Source organism: Dryobates pubescens, chromosome 14 (assembly GCF_014839835.1).
Source record: "Dryobates pubescens isolate bDryPub1 chromosome 14, bDryPub1.pri, whole genome shotgun sequence".
Classification (NCBI taxonomy): Eukaryota; Metazoa; Chordata; class Aves; order Piciformes; family Picidae; genus Dryobates; species Dryobates pubescens.
The window spans coordinates 10,540,868-10,561,465 of record NC_071625.1 but is presented as its reverse complement, the minus strand read 5'-3'; the positions used below and the strand labels follow the sequence as shown (position 1 = coordinate 10,561,465).

Here is a 20,598-nt window from a genome sequence, read left to right as displayed (position 1 = left end):
GGTCCTTTCAGCCGTTTGCGACCAGCGGTAGACAGCGCGGGCAGGGAGCGGGCAGGGAGCGGGCAGGGAGCGGGCAGGGAGCGGGCAGGGAGCGGGCAGGGAGCGGGCAGGGAGCGGGCAGGGAGCGGGCAGGGAGCGGGCAGGGAGCGGGCAGGGAGCGACCTCCCCGGGCCGGCCCTTGGCAAGAGGTGCCGGGGAGACGCGGCTGCCGCCCGAGGGTACCGAATGCGGCAGGGGGCTGCGCCCCTGGCCCCGCACCTGCTCCACACCCTCAGGGAGGGCGGCGGCAGCATCCGCGGCGGCGGCCCCGGACGCGGCGGCGGCACCACGTGTCGGGGCGGGGAGCTGCGACGGCGGGGCCGGGCCGGGATCCGCCACCCCTAGCGCTGCAGCAGTAGCAGAAGCCGCAGCAGCGAGCCCAGTTTAGCGCATCCCTCTCGCCCATGCCAGGTGCCTGTCCCCGGCTGCGCGGTGACTGAGGAGCGATGGGACCTCTGCGGGAGAGCAGTAAGGTGAGGAGCCGGCGAGGGAAAGGGGTGGCCAGTTGGGGCTGCGGGGACAGAGGAGAGGCAGGGGCAGGCAGGCACCGCAGGGGCGGGGGAGGGCGGGGAGGGGGGGAGGATTTGCCTGCCTCTGCTGGGATGTTGGGAGGAGGAGGGAGCGTCCGAGGGGTCCCTGACGCCGGGGTGTCCCTTCCCGAGCAGGAGCAGAAGACTCAGCTGGAGAGGGAGGTGTCCCGGAGCCGCATCCCCCGCCTCGTCCTGCGGCCGCAGCCAAAGGTATCTCCCGCCTCCGAGTCTCCGTTTTCCGAAGAGGAGAGCCGGGAATTCAACCCGCCCAGTTCCTCCGGGTGCTCCGGCAGGACCATCAGCAGCAACAGCTTCTGTTCAGGTACCGCAGACAGACCCCCCGCTTGTAAGTCCTCAGCCTGGGGGTCACGGTAGGTCCCACCGCGCCGACGACCCAGGCTCTGCAGTCACCCTGAGATACAGCATTTGTGTGTCGGGCTCTTAACCGAGCCCTGACGAGCATCCTGCTTTGCAGATGAAGGACAACGGTTGACTTTTGGAGGGAAATCTAGTTTCCCTTCTTTTAATGTGTGTCCATAAGCAACACCAGATGTTTCTATTGCGAGTTCTGCCATCCATTCCTGCTAAAAAGTTGGCGGATTCACTGCAGCAGAATAGTTGTTTTAAAGAGAAAGATTTGCCTTAGAACCTGCAGCCTGGATCTGAGGCATTCCATAAAAGCCTGTAAGCCACAGAGTCTGTAAAACAGGGGAGCTGCTGTTAAGGGTATCAGACATCAAAAACTGCAGTTCCTTTTGGTTTTGTGACAATGATTCTTGTTCATGAATCAAAGTGAAATATGTAGGTGAGGTTTTCACTGCCATGTTGAATTGAATTTTTGTCTATAGGAGGATTCAGGCTTCACTGACAAGGTTGTCACCAGGCATGAACGGTGCATGATGTCTTCTCTGTAGAGAGGGCAATGTCTGGGTGATACACCAGAATGAAATTACTATTCTCCAACTGTAGACCACAGAAATGGCATTTGCTCTTCAAAATAAGTATATCCCTTTACATCAGGAACAACTTGAAAACATATTTTTTCATGCTAAATATTAGTCTTGTGTAGAGTTTACCCCAGTTTAAATGCCTCAACTAGCAGTGAATGACTCAAATAACTACTAGTGCTGAGTAATCTTTAATTCAGTTAAACTGTTCACTGTGACATTATGTATGTGGATAACAGCACTGAGGATCACTGAATCATGAACACTCTGATTCTAATAGTATTTTGAAAAGCATAGCATAGTTTAATCATCTGAAATGTAGCAAGTATTTTGGTAAAAGTTAATATGACAGCAAGTTTCTAAGCTACCTTTTCATTTATTTGAAAAGTATTTCAGCTACCAAGGGTTTTCCTGAGAACTGCCAGAAACACTCACATTTATCTTTGCCTTCACTACAGTGGACCAGATCTTTTGTAAATGCCTTCAACCTAAAGCAGTGTACGAGAACAGTCAGCTTTCCTAGATGAAAAACACAATCTCCATGTCTGAGTCTACCATTTCCTTCATAGCTTGGACAGATTTTGCAATTCAGAATGAGTGGAATGATCTATTTATTGTTCAATGAACAAAGAAGAGCATTAAACAAACAATATATTATTGTAAGAATGCTGAAGTCTTTTTCCCATGCCTTTTGAATCCCTCCACCTTATCTGCTTGAGTTTGCCTGTTACAGAGAACTAAAATCCTTTGAAGCTTTCAAGAAATATTTTATTTTTATGGTCTCTCCTATATGGCTGCTTTTTATCCTGATTTTTTTTCCCCCCTCTCTGTTGACTAGCCTTTCATCCTGGTTACTGATACTCTTTTTTATATCTTTTGGGTTTGTATCATGTTCTTCAGATCTAGTCAACACAGTTGCCAAAGCTAGCTCACTGCACTATATAGGCTGTCTTGAGTTCCAGCAGAGCTTTGCATTTACTTTGGGTGTGTCTGATCTCACAGCCTGACAGTTTTAAGGCCCCTTTCACAGCGGTATTCAAGAGTGCGAAGCTGGTCTCTTAACTTGCCTCTTAAGCACAACTGCTCATATTTTCATTTGCTTTATTCATCTTCTAGTCTTCCATGAATGTTGTGTTGATTTACTTTGATTTTTTCCCCATCCTGAGAGCTCTGTGCTTCTCAAGCTGCCTGCAGCACCCATACATGTATGCACTACCTAGTTTGACTGCTGGGTCAAACCTTACATCAAGACATTGTCCTCCATCCCACTACATGGTTTTGTTGTTGATAGGTTCAATGGATTTTTCACTGTGGTGCAGCAGCTGGTTTCCTCGTTCTCTGATGTCTCTTCCCTGTCTTCCATTTATGATCCTTCCTTACAATCATATGTATAATTTAGATTTAAATCCCCCAGTGGCAGCAGGCAGCTGCTGGTTCCTGGTTTTTTTCTGAGCTGGGGGGGAAGCATGGTGAAGAGCTACATGGAGAGGTGAGTAGAGGGGCTGCAACCCACCACAAGCCTCTAACCTGCCTTTTGTGGTACCTGGCTAGGAGCTTTCAGTCTTGGCTGAAAAGTGGCATGTGCAGAAAGTGTGCTTAAATTAGCAAGTAATACATTTGGAATAGGTGAGCAGATGAAATGTGATATGATGAACGACAGTATGATGGCAGCATGAAAAAGCTCGCAAGCATTCAGTCTTTTTTTGTTACTACTTTGAAGCATTACACTCCAGAAGGTCCTTGGTAACCAGCAGATAGTGTGAACAGAACCCTGGAACAATTCCTTTCCTCTTTACACTTCTCTTGTAAAGTTACTTTCTACCTTTCTCTCTTTATTATTGATACCAAGTGGTTATGATCAGTAGATTTCTTTTACCCTCAATAGCAATTGTAATATTTTTTTTCCCCTTTGTCAATTTAAATATTTATTTCCTCCTTGATCCCCTAGAGCTTTTGAGGTTGCTTATTTTCCCTGGGTGCTTGGATTGTGAAGGTTTGGAGAACCTTTCTCTCCAAATGACAATGTCTTCCAGGTATCACTGAGGTTGGTTTAGGTAGGGGGAGCCCTGGGGAACCGTGACAGTGCTAAAAGCATGGTGGCAACAGCAAAAAATTCCTCCTGGCAACAGACAAGACACCTGGTTTTAATGCTTAGTCTCTTTTGGTTGTTAGTTTTGGCTGAAATAAGTTATACATTTGCTTTATCATCTCCCTTTTTATCTTGTTTGAATAAGGGACTCACTTGATCACGTTGGGCAATTATTTGCAATAGATTTTATGTCAGTTTTGCTTTGTAAGTCTAGATGAAACACAGTGAGACTGTTAATCTTACCAGTGATATTCCCTATGAAATGTGGTTTTAGTATTCTTTGTTTCTGCCAAGTGAACATGGATGCCCTCTGGATGCTGTGTAGGTGACTTGGGCTTTTGTATCAGCATTCATGGTGCGCAATCCTTCCTCAAAATACAAGCACATCTGGGCTCTTGTTTGTCATTTGATAGGGGGGCACTTCTCTTCCTCAGCCACTGCCCTCCTTTGGCTTGGATGTTGGCCATAGAACTTGTATGATGAAAAAACACTCTCCCAGCAGCCTCATCTGACTCAGCTGCTACCAAGCATATGTGTCATGCGTATTCCCCTCCTAAGCTGCACTTGACTTTGAGGAGGCTGTGTGTGCTTACCTTGTCAGTTAGGCAGAGAGCACAACTTTAAACACTGTGAACAATTTATCTGCTCAGGAGCTCGTGGTAGCATAGCTGCTCTGAGAAGGAGCAAGGCTGCATTTGGCAATTCCAGCTACAGTGCTTGCCTTGTAAGAAATAAGATACTTAGGGTGGGGTGTTATCCTGGGGGTTTCTGTACACGTCCTTTTGATGCCAAGCCAGTTGCATATTGGATCAAAGAGAGCCTGGATGTGCTAAGCTCAGCCTGTTCAGCTTTTCATTTTAAAAGAAAGTTAGTTTGGGATATACTTTCCCCCCCTATTTTCTGTCTCTGAACAGCTCAGTTTTTAAATTTGTTCTTATGAAGAAGAGTTGTTACATGCTACCTTTATAACAACACCCTTTATAATACCTTTTCTTCAGAAGCCAGCCACCTGAATTTCTGCAAGCCATGTAGCAGTGCCTTGACAACTGACATGCAGCTTTGTAGGAAGCACTTATGCATTTAATAATCATTTCAGCAAAAGACTTCATGAGCCAGAGGACCTGGTTTATACCCATAGCTCTTCTCTAGACCTTACCTGCAAACCCTCTTTACATAGTCTGCATAGTACTATGGGCCATTGAAAACCCATAGCACCTCCAAATAGGAATGACTGTAACTTACTCCATCTAAGCTTTCAGAAATAGAAGGTCAAGATTCTTATTTGCTTTCCCTTTCAAACTTCAAGAGCTGTGTTCAGTGCCTATTTCAAAACTTGTTCTTCTCTGGTGTAAAATTTGGGCTTTTTCAAGATCTTGTTCTTTACATGCATGGCACAGTAAATGTACTCTAGTACTGTGGCTTCACTGTAAGCCCCAGGGTGTAGGTGATGCAACAGGAGTCTCAGTGTTGTCTTTCCCTCCTCACTTGCTCTTGTGCATTGTCTCCTTGAGCTTGCAGATTATCTGCCAATTGGCCCAGCTGTTGATGGATGCTGGGGCTGAATTTGCAGTGCTATGTTGAAAAAAGCCTGTATGCTTGAGGCAGGCTTAGTAGAGTCAGTGTGAATGTGGAACCTGTATTGCTAGCCTAAGGCAAGAAGAAAAGGGTTGTATGGGTGTCACTGGATGAAAAGCTGTATCTTCTCACACTCTGGAAGTCATTTCTTTGCTAGTGCACTGAATGAGGTCATATTGTAAACCAGCTAGCCTTGGAGGCTGCACCATTAGAGTGTGTCTATTTAAATATATACTTCTGAATAGAAAAAGAGAGAGGAAAACACATTTGCAGTGTTTTAACAAACCAACAGCTTGAGGCCAGAGGGTTAGTATAAACTACAGAAAATAATTGCCTCTGTTATTTGTGTGTGTGTGTATAGATGTGTGCATATCTGTATGTAGTATTATTATCATTAACAGTGAACTCTCCTGTTCTTTTTGCTTGTTGTAGGAAAAAATACTTTGTTTATATAGTTCCTTATTATTTGTCAATGAGTTGTTTTGTTGTTGTTGTTGTTTTGTTTGTGGGGTTTCTGTTTGTTTGATTTTGTCTGAATTACTGAATCAAAGAGGTATTAAAAGTTCCTAATCAGGTGATATGGAATCATAGCATGGTCTGGGTTGGAAGGGACCTCCGAAGGTCATCTAGTCCAACCCCCTCTGCAGTAAGCAGGAGCATCCTCAACGACATCAGGTTGCCCAGAGCCCTGTCAAGCCTCACTTGAACATCTTCAGGGATGGGGCCCCAACCACCTCCCCGGGCAACCTGTCCTGCAGTCGTTTTTTCTATGCATTGCCACAATCTTTTAGTCATTTCTTTCAGATTTCTGAAGTGGAGGTTTTCTTCAGCACATTTGTTTGCAGCACTCTGTAAGGCAGTTCAGTAATCACAGTGATATTAGCTTACAAAAACACTGACACAAAATCTGCTTTCAAAAATGCATGTGTGGCCTTTGCTGAAGGATGACACTGGGGACATGCTTCCTTTTCTCACTGCTGCTTCCCTGGAGAATTTCCTGTTGGGCCAGCTTATGTGCAATAATTTATTATTGCTTCATATTGTTAACTACCAGTTCTGTTCCTGCAGTGCACAGATCTGTTCCAAACATGGAAATGAGGAAAGTGCCTAGGTACTGCAAAGCAAAGCTTGGCTGTTCCTCAGGTTTTGGCTTTTGCCTGCATCCCTTTCAGCTTGACTAATTATTCCCTCTTACTAAGTAACTATCTTTTTGTTCCTATGCCACACAACATCTGGAAGCCAAAATATTTGAACTTCAGAATGCTTGTTGTCACATTTTGTATGTATCTGTCAGCACTATGAACCTTTAAAGCCTGACCCAGAGCCTCCTGAGGTCAATGGAAGAGTTCCTGTTCTCTCTGGCACATTTTGGATGGTGTCCTGAGAACAGTCAGTACTTCACCCTTTCTTCTACCCTGTTTGTGGCAGTTTGATGTGTACTACACACGGAATTCTAAGCTGTTCGTGCAATTTTCTGTTGAGTTGGATGTTATCACACATATTGAAGAACATCACAACTTCAATCTGAAGTCTTTGGGTTGGGGTGGTGTTTTTTTTCTGTTTTATTAAAATAGAATCTTGATGTTTGAAAATAATATGTTTTAAATCTACATTTGTAGGTTTAATCTCAGTCCTTGAAATTTTGAACCAGTGTTTTGACGAGTATCTCCAAATACAACGAGTGGGTTCTGTGGTGATGCTAAGTCTGGGCTTGGAGAACATTAAAAAAAAGGAAATAAAATGCATAGAACAACAATGGATAGAATATATCTGTTTTCCTTCCATTAGAAGGCAAACTGTGAAGCTTTATGAGGTGACGTTGAAACTGTGAGGGTTGCAGTCGTATGCTGTCAGCCATGGAGGCAGAGCTATGTGAGAGCAAAGGGGTGCAATATGTTGTGTGATTGGAAGAACAGGTACAAATTTCTATGTGGTCTGTTGAAAGTTTTTATTTCCACAAGTGGTACCTTCAGAATCAGGCAGAATATTTATAGTTTCTTTGTTTGCTGCATAATGGAACTAAACACATGAAAAAACACACACTGAAAACCATCTATACATACATCTGTATCTCACATTATGTTAATGTTTAATGGATAATATTTCCTATGTGAGATGCAGTGAGGGCTCTCTCACCAGAGGCAGCAGCAGTGGTTTTGCTTCAGCTGTTGTCCTTAGAAAAGGATACTGAGGTCTACTAAAGTGGAGCACAAGCCCTATGAGGAGAGGCTGAGGGAGCTGGGGTTGCTTAGCCTGGAGAGGAGGAGGCTCAGGGGAGACCTTATTGCTCTCTACAACTACCCGAAGGGTGAGTGTAGCCAGGTGGGGGTTGGTCTCTTCTCCCAGGCAGCCAGCACCAGAACAAGAGGACTCAGTCTCAAGCTGTGCCAGGGGAGGTTTAGGCTGGATGTTAGGAAGAAGTTCTTCACAGAAAGAGTGATTGGCCATTGGAATGTGCTGCCCAGGGAGGTGGTGGAGTCACCATCATTGGAGGTGTTTAGGAGGAGACTGGATGGGGCGCCTGGTGCCATGGTTTAGTTGATTAGATGGTGTTGGATGATAGGTTGGACTTGATCTCAAAGGTCTTTTCCAACCTCATTAATTCTATTCTATTCTATTCTCATTCTCATTCTCATTCTCATTCTCAAGTGCTTTAAAAATCTTACCAAACAGCCAAGGCTCTTATTTGTTTCATAGACAAACAGAAATCAAATAGTCAAATAGAAATGGGTAGATTCAGATTGGATGTTAGGAAGAAGTTCTTCCCCATGAGAGTGGTGAGGCACTGGAACAGGTTGCCCAGGGAGGTGGTAGAAGCCTCATGCCTGGAGGTTTTTAAGGCTAGGCTGGATGTGGCTCTGAGCAACCTGATCTACTGTGAGGGTTCACTGCTCATGGCAGGGGGGTTGGAACTAGGTGACCTTTGAGGTCCCTTCCAACCCTAACAATTCTATGATTCTATGATTTTCACTTTTTCCTGTCCTCACCTTTAGCTAAAACTTTTCTTTACAGTCTTCAAATAGACTTTTCAGTCCTTTATCATCTCACCCTCCTTTTCCAAATGTAATCTGCAATATGAAAACTCTGGGAGCTGTTCTGTTCCTGACTACAGCACTCCCTTAGTAACAGTACTATTTTTATCTATTTTTTTACTAGTAAGCCTTGATGTATTTGCTCTGTAGTACTGATACCATTAGTGGTACTATAAATGTCATGACAAAGCCAGTAAGCCACAATTATATAGTCCTTTTTTTCAGACTGTTTCCCAGAACTCACATTAGTGCTGCTTATTAGTGAGGTGTTCAAATAGAAGGAAGATTAGTAGAGGCATCATTTGCTGCTAAAGGCAGTTAAAATTTCCTGCTTTGGTGTAACTTTGCTATTGTTCAATCCCGTAAGGACATGTTTATGGGAAATAACTGTAAGACAAAAGATGTCCAAGCTCAAGGAGTGGGTCAGTCCATCTTCTTTCACCTTTGTCTCCCTTGTTTTACACAATCTGATCCTGTCACCACTCATGCCATGCTGTGAGTGAGCGTGGAGGACCTCCTGCCAAATTGAATGCAATGGAGATCATTTAATTCAACCTCTTCTTTGAGGCAGGGCTGTTACCAGCGCTACTTCACATCAGCCATGGCTTTGTGTGAGTCTAGAAAACCTTCAAGGACAAGCAGTTGCACAGACTCTCCAGGTGACCTCAGGGGAGTGATGGAGCTGCTTCTGCCTTAGTTCACAGGCAAAATGGAGCACAGTTAATTCAAGTTCTGTCTGTAGCCACAAGGAGATTAAAAGTGGAATTAATTTGCTTAGCAGGATTTCATATAAGTTGGCCTCCTCTCTTTTCCTGACAGAGCCACAATTTTGGTTGCTCTTCTGCTCTGCTTTAACGTGCTTGACTTGTAGTAAAACAATTGCTTCACAAGCACATGACATTCTGATTCATTTTATTAAATACCAGCCCCAGCAGGTCTTAAAAATAGGTGTAAAATGAGATTAGAATTGATCAGAAGGATGAAAACTAGTAACATTTTTAAGACTCTACTTTTAGTGAATTTATTAAATAATTTTTTTCAACAACCTGTGTGATTTTTGAAGGTTTTCAGGTTCCAAAATGTTAGTGACGAATGGCTAATCCTCTGCAGTACGTCAAATCTCTTCTTGGAATAGCTGCAGTAAAAATGGAATGTTTTAGTACAAGTAGGAGCTGAGGACAATATTTGTGCTGCTTGTGTGACTTGTTGCTGGGCAGGTGAAGGTGTTCTCAGAGAGCTGCTCAGTGTTGTGATGAGGTAGGATTCAGACTCCTATCTGTTGAGAGCCTGAGGGTGTGGACATGAATATGCTCCATCTCTGTCTTTCTGTATGCACTACTCATTTTGCACTGTTATGTTTAACCCTACTGCTTTTACTTTGTTGCCCAGTTTCTCCAGAATGTTCCAGATATGAACCTCCTGATAGCAATGATACCTGACTGGGTGATGAGCCCTTACACCTCAGTGGTTCAGCTGCCCAAGTCAGACTGGTGGTTGTGCTAATCAGTGGAGAGAAGTGAGATCCCCCAAAGAGAGACTCAGAGTAGGGGGATGTCTGAGATTGAATTAGGCTGTCGTTCAGACTCACCCTCCAGAGAAGTGTCCTTCTCTCCATTTAATACAGAAAGAGCCTTACAGGTGGAAGCTAGGTGACATATTCCCTTTGGCACATCAGCAACCTTCATTAGTGCATAAAGCAGCCCTGCACTACAAGATGTCTTGAGAAGACCAAAGCAACATGGAAGGGGTCAAAAAATGTGGAGCAGACAAGCAGAGTGGCAGAATATCCTGAAAAATGCTGAAATGCCCTTGGTGATATCCCCATGGTCAATAGCCAGCCTACAGTGCACCATCCCAGCAGAGCCATGGCTACACAGACTCACAGTTCCTGGGATGAATGGAAAGGGAGCTGTCCCATAAGAGTCAGGAAACTTATTTTTGCCTTGTACAATGCACATTGAAAGTTCATTAGAAGCCCATGCTTAATTCTGGAATCCACATTTCTTAGTGGAAGTGCAGAATATGTGCAGCCTTAACATTGCTCAAGGCAACCATAAGAGAAGATGAAAGTGGAACAGTGGAATCAGGTAGGGAGTGGACAGTTCAGGCTCAGAAAAGTGAGTAACAAGATCTGTCAGCTAGCAGTGAAAGTAGAAATGAGTCAGTGGTTCTTGAGCCAGAGCATCATTAATTATTTGGCTACATCATGTAAGGAGATTGAACATGCAGTGTTTCCTAAAGCCTTTAGGAGAAGGCAGTATTTCTCTAAACGAGGTTCTGAGGCATTTTCCAGTGAAACTTCTCAGCGCCCAGAAAATCAGAGATAATCATCATGGCCCAATGTATGGCCTTAAAGTCTATGAGAATAATAGTTTTGTCAGTTGTTAAGAGTATTGTTATCTTTAACACTGTTGTTTATACTTCAGCTTTACTATTTGAAAGTTAGTCAGAGCATGCAAATGTCAGAGCGCTCTGAGCAACTTCCCTGATTGTTTGTTTGAGGAGAGACTGTCCCATGCTTGGCTTTGAAACTTGGCAGACACGTCTGATCTGGGAAAGGGGTTGGATATAGAGTTTCAGTGATGAAATCCAGCTGATGTTCAAAGGGAAAGTCTACTCCCAGAATGCTCTTAGAAGGCTGCTGTGACAAACACACCATGAATATTGCTAAGAAAGCAATGAAAGTCGTGTGTTATGAATTTATGCAGTTTTCCCTCCCATGCAAATGAATAATGCAGACAGGGTCAGAAGTATGGACTTTCACTTAGTATTTTCCAGTTTTCCTCATGTGCCTAAGAAGGTAAATCAGGTCTATCTGTACTCCTGAGAAGCCTGGACCCGATATCCTCACTGGGGCAAAGCTCTTGCTGAGTTATAGGACTGAATCCTTAACTAACCTTGCTGAAAACTAATTCACCTCATGTCTTAAGCAGAAATTGAGTCACATTGTGAAGTGAGTAACATTGTGAGCTTGTCTGTTCCTATTCCCCCATGACAGACTCCTTACCTTGGCTCATTTCTGGGTGGGTGGAGGTCTTCTGTCAGAGTTGTCAGCAGGGTTTTGGAGAACCCTAGAGGTCTGTAGGAAATGCTGAAGCCACACTGCTGAGGTTGCATCCTTCCTCTTGTGGATGAGAAGCAGAGGTGTTCACTACAGCAGTGAGAGGGGTGGGTGGTCAGGCTCTCTGCAGGAGAGAAGGGCCATCAGCTTGATGTGTGGTCAGGGTCAAGGGGGAAGTCTGTTACACTTCTGTGGAGAGTTCACTTACAATATTAAAGACAATTAAATAGCTTGTTAAAGTTGTGGTAGCAGGGAATAACAAAAGCAAGTGCATACAATTTGGCTTGCACTAAGTAACTGGATGACACATCAGTGTTCACCAGGACTTTTCCTTGTCCCAGCTGTACTGCAGAGCTTTGCTTGCCTTTGGTGGCAAGCACTGTTATCTTGTATGCAGCTGTTCCTTTCTGTGATAGTAAACAGTTAGATCTTCAAAAGGCACTGCAAAAAGCTGACATAGAAAAAATGTTTCTCTGCAGCTTGAGAGAAGCTTTCTAAAGCTTCCCTCAAGCTTTAGAAACTTCATAATTTTGTTCACATTTCTGCCACGTACAAGATAGAAGGAGTAGAAGTCATACGTTAGATAAAAAACAACGATCAAAGGAGAGGAGTACAATAAAATCATTCATTTAGTCCAGCTGCTGTGGGGATGCTCACCTGGTTATTGGTGTGTCTAAAGGGCACAAGGGGTATGAATAGAGAAGAGCTATTGTTCTCTGTGCCAGATTCATTTATTCCTTTAATAAATTCCCTGTTGCAATGATGACATTCAACAAGTCCAAGTGCCAGGTGCTGCACTTTGGCCACAACAACCCCATGCAGTGCTACAGGCTGGGGTTGGAGTGGCTGGAGAGCAGCCAAACAGAAAGGGACCTGGGGGTAGTGATTGACAGCTGGCTGAACATGAGCCAGCAGTGTGCCCAGGTGGCCAAGAAGGCTAATGGCATCCTGGCCTGCATCAAGAATAGTGTGGCCAGCAGGAGCAGGGAAGTCATTGTTCCCCTGTACTCAGCACTGGTCAGGCCACACCTTGAGTACTGTGTCCAGTTCTGGGCCCCTCAATTTAAGAAGGACATTGAGACTCTTGAATATGTCCAGAGAAGGGCAACAAGGATGGGGAGAGGCCTCGAGCACAAGCCTATGAGGAGAGACTGAGGGAGCTGGGATTGTTTAGCCTGGAGAAGAGGAGACTCAGGGGTGACCTTACTGCTGTCTACAACTACCTGAAGGGAGGTTGTAGCCAGGTGGAGTTTGGTCTCTTCTTCCAGGCAATCAGCACCAGAACAAGAGGACACAGTCTCAAGCTGCACCAGGGGAAGTTTAGGCTCAAGGTGAGGACAAAGGTCTTCACAGGGAGAGTCATTAGCCATTGGAATGTGCTGCCCAGGGAGGTGGTGGAGTCACCATCCCTGGAGATGTTCAAGAGGAGATTGGATGTGGCACTTGGTGCCATGGTTTAGTAATCATGAGGTGTTGGGTGACAGGTTGGACATGATGATCTTTGAGGTCTTTTCCAACCTTATTGATTCTATGATTCTATGAGAGCCTAAGTCCTTCAGGGTAAAACGAGGATACTCAGGTATGACATAATTTCACCATACAGTATTTTGCATACTTTCTTTAGCTAATTTCCTTACTGCAGTTACGTTTGCATATTTGGGGCATTGGTTTGCTTGGTTGGTTTTGGTGCCCTAATTCTTGCAACTGTAACTTAGTTTGTTTATCATTTAAAGGTTTCTACCAACTCCTGGGGTTCTTCCAGGTAGCATCTCTATAGCTTTGGGAGGTAGATGTACATACCATTTCCCAAATAAAAGACATCTGTGCAGCCTGCAGAACCTGTGCAGGCATTGCAATGATCTTGTTGGTGAAGAGATTAAATAAATAGTTTATTGCCTTTTTTCTTTTTAACCACAATTTTGAAAACAATGCCATGTAGAGACATATCTAAGTAAGTGGAAAGGTCACAATTAAAAAGAAACTGCAGGAACCTTCACTTCTCATTTCTTTCTTTTTTTGTCTGAATGTATTTCTTTATAAATGTGTGCTTCTAAAGAGAAGACAACTTAGGACACACCTAAAGGAGCTGCTTAAATGTAATTCAGAAGCTCACTCAGATGTGCTGACCCACTGCCCTGAAAGTAGGATTAAGCATGCATGAGAGACCAAACCCTGGAGAAGAGGAAATGGGCACTAACCTGGGAGGAGGTTGCCACTTTGTCTCTTCACTGTGTTGAGTTTATTATGATGCTGGTGAGAACAGAAAGGGTAAGAACTACACTAAAATCATGTGGGCAACAGTCTTGCATTAGCCAGGCTGAATGTGGGAACAGGCTGAAAACCTTGTTAGAAGTCTTCTCTTTCCTGTTATTCTTCTAGGGACAGAGTTGCAGAAGGCACCAGCCAGATGGCAAAAGAAGGTGATTAACTGAGGTGATTTGAAGAAATGAGATATCATTAAGGTGTATTAGCTGCTTTGCACCATTGCTGCCCTTTATGCCTTGGGACATAACTCTGGCAGTAGACTGGGCTGCCCCTGCGGCTTGGCATCATGGCTGGCAGTCTGCAGAGGCCTGGGTAGCAACACCTGAGGCTGCTGAGTGTTGTTACAGGCTAATACGCATAGCATGGATGGTCAACACTCGCTCCTCATTGAAGTCAGGACATGTAGACATGAGGAACAGAATACTGGAACAAATAGGTGAGGGTTGGGTAATTGGCCAGGCATGAAGGAAAACTGGTTCACATGAAAGGATGTACAATAGCAAAAACTGCACTTTCCTGCAGAGGGGAGGTGGGCAGGGAGGGAATTAGATATGGGTGCCCCTTTTGCCTCATAAATGCACAGTCATATACTGACTTTTTAAACCATTTGTCCATGCAGAGCTCATTGTAAGATCAGTCTTGACCTACATTATGAATGGTGTTGAAGTGGTTGTTGCAATAACATCATGCAAATTGTTTGGCTCAGTTGCAGATACATCTTTGAGTTTCATGTTAGGTAAAGATAATGCACTGGGAGCAGAGTGCAGTTGCATAATTAAGCTTTTAAGCTTTCATTTTATCCTGGGAAAGGAAAAACAACTGCATTTCTCCAGGAGAGTAAATATTCAAGGCTTCCCAGTGTCAGAGAAGCTATTTGATTTTGGTTTATATCTCCAAAACCACCATTACTTTTTGGATACCTGTGATTACCCGAGAAAATTATTAGATGAGGGGTGTGTTTGATATGTGAATTTCATCTGAACTCAGACTCCTTGCTTTGCATTTAATTATTAAGAGATGGAGTGTTTGTATTCCTGGAGGTGAAGAAAGTGGGTCTGTTCCTGAGGTGACTGATGATGCCATAAAGTGCTGGTGTGCCCTCAGAGGAATTCAGCTTTGAACAAAATCAGTCTGTGTATCATGCACCCTCTTCAGAACCAGGTATCTCACAACCACTTGTCAAGAGTGGAAGAGCTCTGTGATCATGGTCGCTTTAAAACCAGAATTCTGATAAACCTTTATGGATGCCAAAACCAAAAAATATGACTTTGTGCACATGGGCTGTAGGTTATTCTCTTGTTGTTCAGAGAGGAATATACCTTAAAAGAGAGCACGTGGCTCATACTTGCTTTTCATTCCATGTGTGCTACACAAGCCATTCTTTTGTCTTTTATGCACTTCTTCTTGCCATAATATTCCCTAACCTAGCTAAGTCGAAAGAATTTATCTTGGATCTGAGTTTTCATGATGTAGCCCCTGATTTTGTATTTTGCCCTTTTAGTCTGCCATAAGGTGTTCAAGACATCTTCACATGTTTCAGAGCTGGCTGCAAGTGGTTGCGATTCAAACTTTTTTCTTCCCTTTTTTTTTTTGTTTCTTTGTTTGTTTCTTAGTTTGTTTCAATTCTGCTAGTGTTCATGTACTTATTAGTTAGAAATGGTGATGTTTTCCTTTTTTGTCTTTAGACGACACTGGCTGCCCTAGTAGCCAGTCAGTATCTCCAGTTAAGACTCCTGATGCTGGAAACAGCCCAATCAGCTTTTCCACTGGTAGCGATGGAGACTTCTCCAGGAAGAAATTCAGTCCAGGGACAATGAGCGAAGGGAACCCACAGCTGACTCGATACAAGAAGGAAACAAAGTCAAGCCTTGTGAAGCCTGGTGAGTAGGGTATGGTTCCTTCAATTCCTGTAATTACACTTTCTAACTAATTGGTTAGCTAGTCTAATTGACTAATTAACTAGTACATCTATAGGTGTCTATGTACATTGTGTTGTGCTGCCTGCGATATCACTAATGCTGATAATGAATGCAAAACAATAGTTGAGTTCTTTCTGTGGGTTCATCTGCAGGATTTGGTAACACTCTCAGTATTGGCTTTTTCATGGAAATATGATTAGTTGATGTCTTCACTTTCTTTTATGAGGTTCAATGGTGGTGTCAAATAACAACTGAAATGGATTTTATCCTGTTTCATGGTAATTGCACACATATTTAACTGGCCAAAGATAAATGACTGTTATTATCAAAGCAAAGAATTCGTTTTCTGATGTTAGATTTATTGTTGGATCTTGCCTAAAGTTTCCCCATCCAGGCTATGATAGCTCTGGGGATACAACGTGACAAACAAAGGTAAGATAATGGATAGCTTATCTGTGGGAGCTAGGCAGGTGTAGATCCATACCACACTGGCTGATTTAAGAGGACATCATCAGTTGCCTCAGGCTAATGAGCCCCTTCAGATCACCAACTAGATTAGTGCTTGCTTGTCACACATCAAGACTAAATGTGCTGGTGTGTCATTTGCTGCTGTGATTTTAAGAAGCAGATATAAAATATTCTTGTGATTCTTGTACAGACAACTCTTAGTTGTGCTATTGTTTAATAGCAGTTGCCCCTGCACAGAGACAGCTGCAGAGCTGACATGGTTTATATGCTCTGGTACATCCTGGCTATACCATTTCCAGAGTCATTTTACCTCTGGAAGCAATTTAGATACTTTCATGAAGAGCCAGCTCAGATTTACCAGTGCTGTGTTTAATCCAGAAACAGCAGAGAATCTGTTGCAAAAAAAAGCTTCACTGTCTTGCTTAGTCATTGAGAGGGCTGATTAAATCTGACTTATTACTACCCTGGAAGTTCTTCTGCTCATTTCATAGCACTGTGTTACTTGAGTGTTTCCAGTCTCTGCATAATGGATGATAGATAACATTGTTTTCAAGGCTTGTTTTCTGTTCCATTAAAAGCAAGGCATCGAATGCAGACAGAATGCAGTGAATATGGTACATCACAGTCAAATCTGCAGCCATGGCTACCAGGACCATTTTGGATATGAATATGGAAGTTGCTTGTGGATGAAGAATTTTCTGCTGCAAGTTTCTGTACACATGGGAAAGAGTTATACACTCGTTTCAATAAATTGCTTTGTTGTTTTCAACTATTACACTGTAATGTCACCTGCCTTTTTGCAGTAAGGGTCATAAGACCTTTCAGCTGATGTTATTATTTCAAGTCTTTGGACAGACTTAGTTTAGGTATTTAGATACCTTGTAAGTGGACCATTCCATAACTGTCAGTACCTCTCACTGATTGATCTCTTTAAGGTTGAAAAAATTCTTTCTAGTCTTTAAGCATATTGCTCTTGAGGTCCATCAAAACTCTCACAACAGGAAACAGGTCTGGTTTACAGACATTTGCCAGGTTCCTCCTGGCAAATACCTCACACTTTTTAGTGAAAAATTGTCAAAAGCTACATCATACTCCGTATGAGAGCTGACATGGGCTGGGGACATTCCTGAAACAGAGAGCGTGCCAAGAGACAACTGGGGTTCCTTTTCCTCAATATTGGCCACAGGGTTTAATGTAATTCTCTCATTGCTCTTTCTTGGCTTCAGGTGGATCCAGTCTCTTCCCCATGACCTACTTGTGCATGAATTTCTGGTGACTCAGTCGGGAAGATATAGCCCTTGTGCAAAGAGGAGTCATCATCGTGTAGCCAAACACACAGGGAGTAACAGGAAAGCAGTAGAAGGGAAGTGGGATGTGGGAGAGGAGTTAACAGCAATGTTCCCTTGTTGTACATAACCTAGTTCTGCATGCAGCTGGCTACCTCAAACTACAGCACAAAAAGACTTGTGTGTAACATCTCTCTACCAAAAGTCATTGTTGATTTACAGAGATAATCTCTACTTTTTCTTTGTCTAGTGATAATGACTATGTACCAGGAGCCAGACACAAGAGACAAAAAAATCCAGCCTACTACTATCTTTTACAGACTCTGTCCTGCACTACATTTTTTTAGGCAAGAACATCTATCAGTGTGCACCTTCAAAATGCCTGTCATTTTGCTGAAAAGGTATCTATTTCCAGGGCTTTCTTGGAACATGCTGAATCTCAAATAACACTCACACTAATACTTAGATCATTCAGGAAATGTCGGAGTGGGATTGCACCGAGAATGAACCCTGGAACTCTTTTTTTCTAGGCTGTTCCCACTCTAGCAAGATGACTTCATCTTTCTTTTCTGTACTTCAAAATATGAACTATTACATTGCTTTTTATTCTCAAACAACCTAAGGCCTTGTTATGTGGATCTAAGTCATCTCTATCTCTTGAAGTATTAAGAAACTAGATTTGGGTATCATTTATAATTCATGTTGTTTGCACAGCAAGTCATACTTAATCCTGGAATGCTTTATCACTGCATCTTGCTAAACCTCTGAAACATTTATAATCACGAAGGTGTTATTCATTTGGGATAGATGATAATGGGTTTTATTCTGCATTAAATCCAAATCACAGCAGTGTTATAGGAGAATTTGGCTTAAAATCAGTGATCAGTGACTGTATTCCCAGGAAAGGATGGGAAGGACAGGCACATTAAGGAAGATGCAAAGTATCCAGTCCAGGAGTATTGTGAGCCTTTTAATTTCAGGATTTCAGAAAATGTTGCCTCTTTGGGGCATGATTCATTCATGTAATATTAAAAGAACAGAAAATATGTTGTAGAAAATGGCCTTCCAAAAAGGCACAAAAGGCTTGATTAACACTAAGCCTAGATCTATATCAAGATGCTGTGCTGAATCCTAGTTTTAGTAGCTGAATAAACTGGAGCATAAACATTTCTAAGTATTCACAATTCTTGGTGTACTCCTCCTGCAAAGATCCATCCTGAATTCCTGCAGCTTATGTTTGCATCTTGTTAAGAGCAGCGGGAACTACTTTGCGTTCTTTGACAGTCTTTCTCATCTTGTTTTTTGACTTCCATATGATCATATTTAGTGTAAGGATTCAAAGTCTGCGTCTGCAAGGTGCAAAGTACTGATAAATTTAGCAAAATCATGGATAAAAAAAATCTTGGGCAAGAGCTGTGCCAATAACTGTCTAAAGTGTTGCATGTTTCAAGTCAAAAAGATGTACTTTCTTTTAAATGTCTGTGAGCATCATAACTCAAGAAGGACACCTGGTGAACTGTGTCCAGCATGTCTGGTAAAAGTGCTAGTCTTTACTTTCTTGCTTCAGGTGTCATTAGGGCATGCTTGGGGCAGTTTACAAAAATGACCTGGGATTCCTACTGGAGCTGTGTTTTAGGGCCCATGGAACTGCTCAGGTTTCACATGAAATTATTAAGAGCTAAGAGAAAACATTAAGATGTTCAGCACCACTGCTTGAAAGAAGACCTAGATGAGCCAGGGTCTATCCCCCAAACCTTGTAAATATTGATCCCTAAAATAGATTGGTGTGCTTCATTTGCAAAGCAGGACCACACAAAGGTGAAAGTGATAAGACTGGCAGCCTCAGTATAATGGGTCTCTCCTTCTGCAATGGTTTATTTAGCAGTACTTTATAACCCACATTCCAAGACTGCACCTTTCCTGGAGGAGAGGTAATTAAGAGCAAGGGTATATCAAAGAACATTTAACTTGGTTACAAGCACAGGATTTAATCAGAGTGCACTATGCTGCAGTCAATCATAACCTTACTTGTGCAGTGAAGATGGGAGCTTATTGCCTATTACTCTAAAGTTCTACACACAGATTGTGTCTTTTGTACCTTCTTAAGGTATTTGATTTTATAATAAGCATTTTCTTCATGTACCAATGTTCACTGATAAATATAAAGCATAAATTCTCTAGGGTGTGCAGAGGAGCTTGCAAGTGAAAAGAGGGGAAGTAGAAGCTCAAGTTCCCTGAGTAATTTAAACCTGATGAGGATGGCTTTAACTCGAGTATTAGAATTTTTAAGTAGTTCAGTATGTGTCAAAGAGCAATGATCAACACAGTGATCAATTTTGTGTACTTCTGGAAGGTTTTCCATCAGTTTTGTTTTATAAACAGCACCTCAGCAATAAAAAGAGAGGAAGCAGTTGAATGTGCACCGTCTTCCTGAGACATAAGCACACGGTTCAAATGCTTCACTTCTATCCCACACCTGATAAGATGGCAACATAACCATTCTGATGTTCAGCTCAGATGGGATGCAACATTTCTTTCCTGTTTCGGTTTTAACTTCATTCCTCTCCCCTTTTTATATGTGTGCTTCATAATTTTATTTTGGGCAACAACAGAGACAGCAAACACAGAGTCTAACAAGTACAGTTGTGGCAGTCTTTGACCCTATTCCTGCCTCTCACTTACTGTTGCTTTTCTTCCTTCTCTGTATCATTAATTTTGGGCCCACACAAACTAGCTCTTTCTGATTTTTTTTAAAGAATGGTGTTTCCAGACAATAATTCTGTATGCACTGAGCCCTCCTGCATATTTTACTGATGGGATACGCTTTAATTTCATGTCTGTTGCTATGGTGCTGTGCAGATTTGCTTATTTGACCTGCCAGCACAGGGAATTACTAAGGCCTCGGTCGCCATGGGTACCAGAGGACCAGGGTGCGCTTTGTGGGGAGATGAACATAAACATCTTGCCCTCCAAGAGCACCCTTGTGGGCCAATAGACCCAGCACAGCCTGTAGATCTATTGGGACCTGCTCTGTTTGGCATAAATCCCACAAGATTTGTGATGTAGGACAGGTGAAATCTCAGTCTACAGGTCTCCTTAGACAATCTTCAGGAGCTGTGGGCTGTCAGTGGGGACTGACTTTCTGGTTTAGTGACTGGCCCCATTGCTCAAAGGAGGTTGAAAAGCTTTAACAGGTGAATCTCCTATTTATCTTCTTCCGGGGGTTGAAGGAGCTGTTCTGGAGATGAGCAAGATGTGAAATCATGATCTTGAGCCAAGCTGGATAAAGCAGAGATGCTCTGTCATTTAACCTCAATTCCCTATCTCTAATGTAGTTGTAATTGCCTCTGCCCACACAAGTGCACTAATGTCCTGTTTTGTTTTACA

General features: G+C 43.0%; 1 protein-coding gene across 2 annotated transcripts in view; it reads left to right on the top strand.

Moving 5' to 3' along the window:
* The first annotated feature begins 320 nt into the window (after positions 1-320).
* Positions 321-20,598, top strand: part of SYBU (syntabulin) — a 39,244-nt gene continuing 18,966 nt past the window's right edge. The window contains exons 1-3 of one of the 2 annotated variants that reach the window (XM_009905782.2): positions 321-512; positions 705-891; positions 15,224-15,418. In XM_009905782.2, the coding sequence (XP_009904084.1) occupies positions 486-512; positions 705-891; positions 15,224-15,418 (409 nt within the window). In that variant the 5' untranslated portion in view covers positions 321-485. Of the gene's footprint in view, positions 513-701; positions 892-15,223; positions 15,419-20,598 lie in introns of both variants that reach the window. The other variant, XM_054167140.1, reaches the window with a different exon arrangement.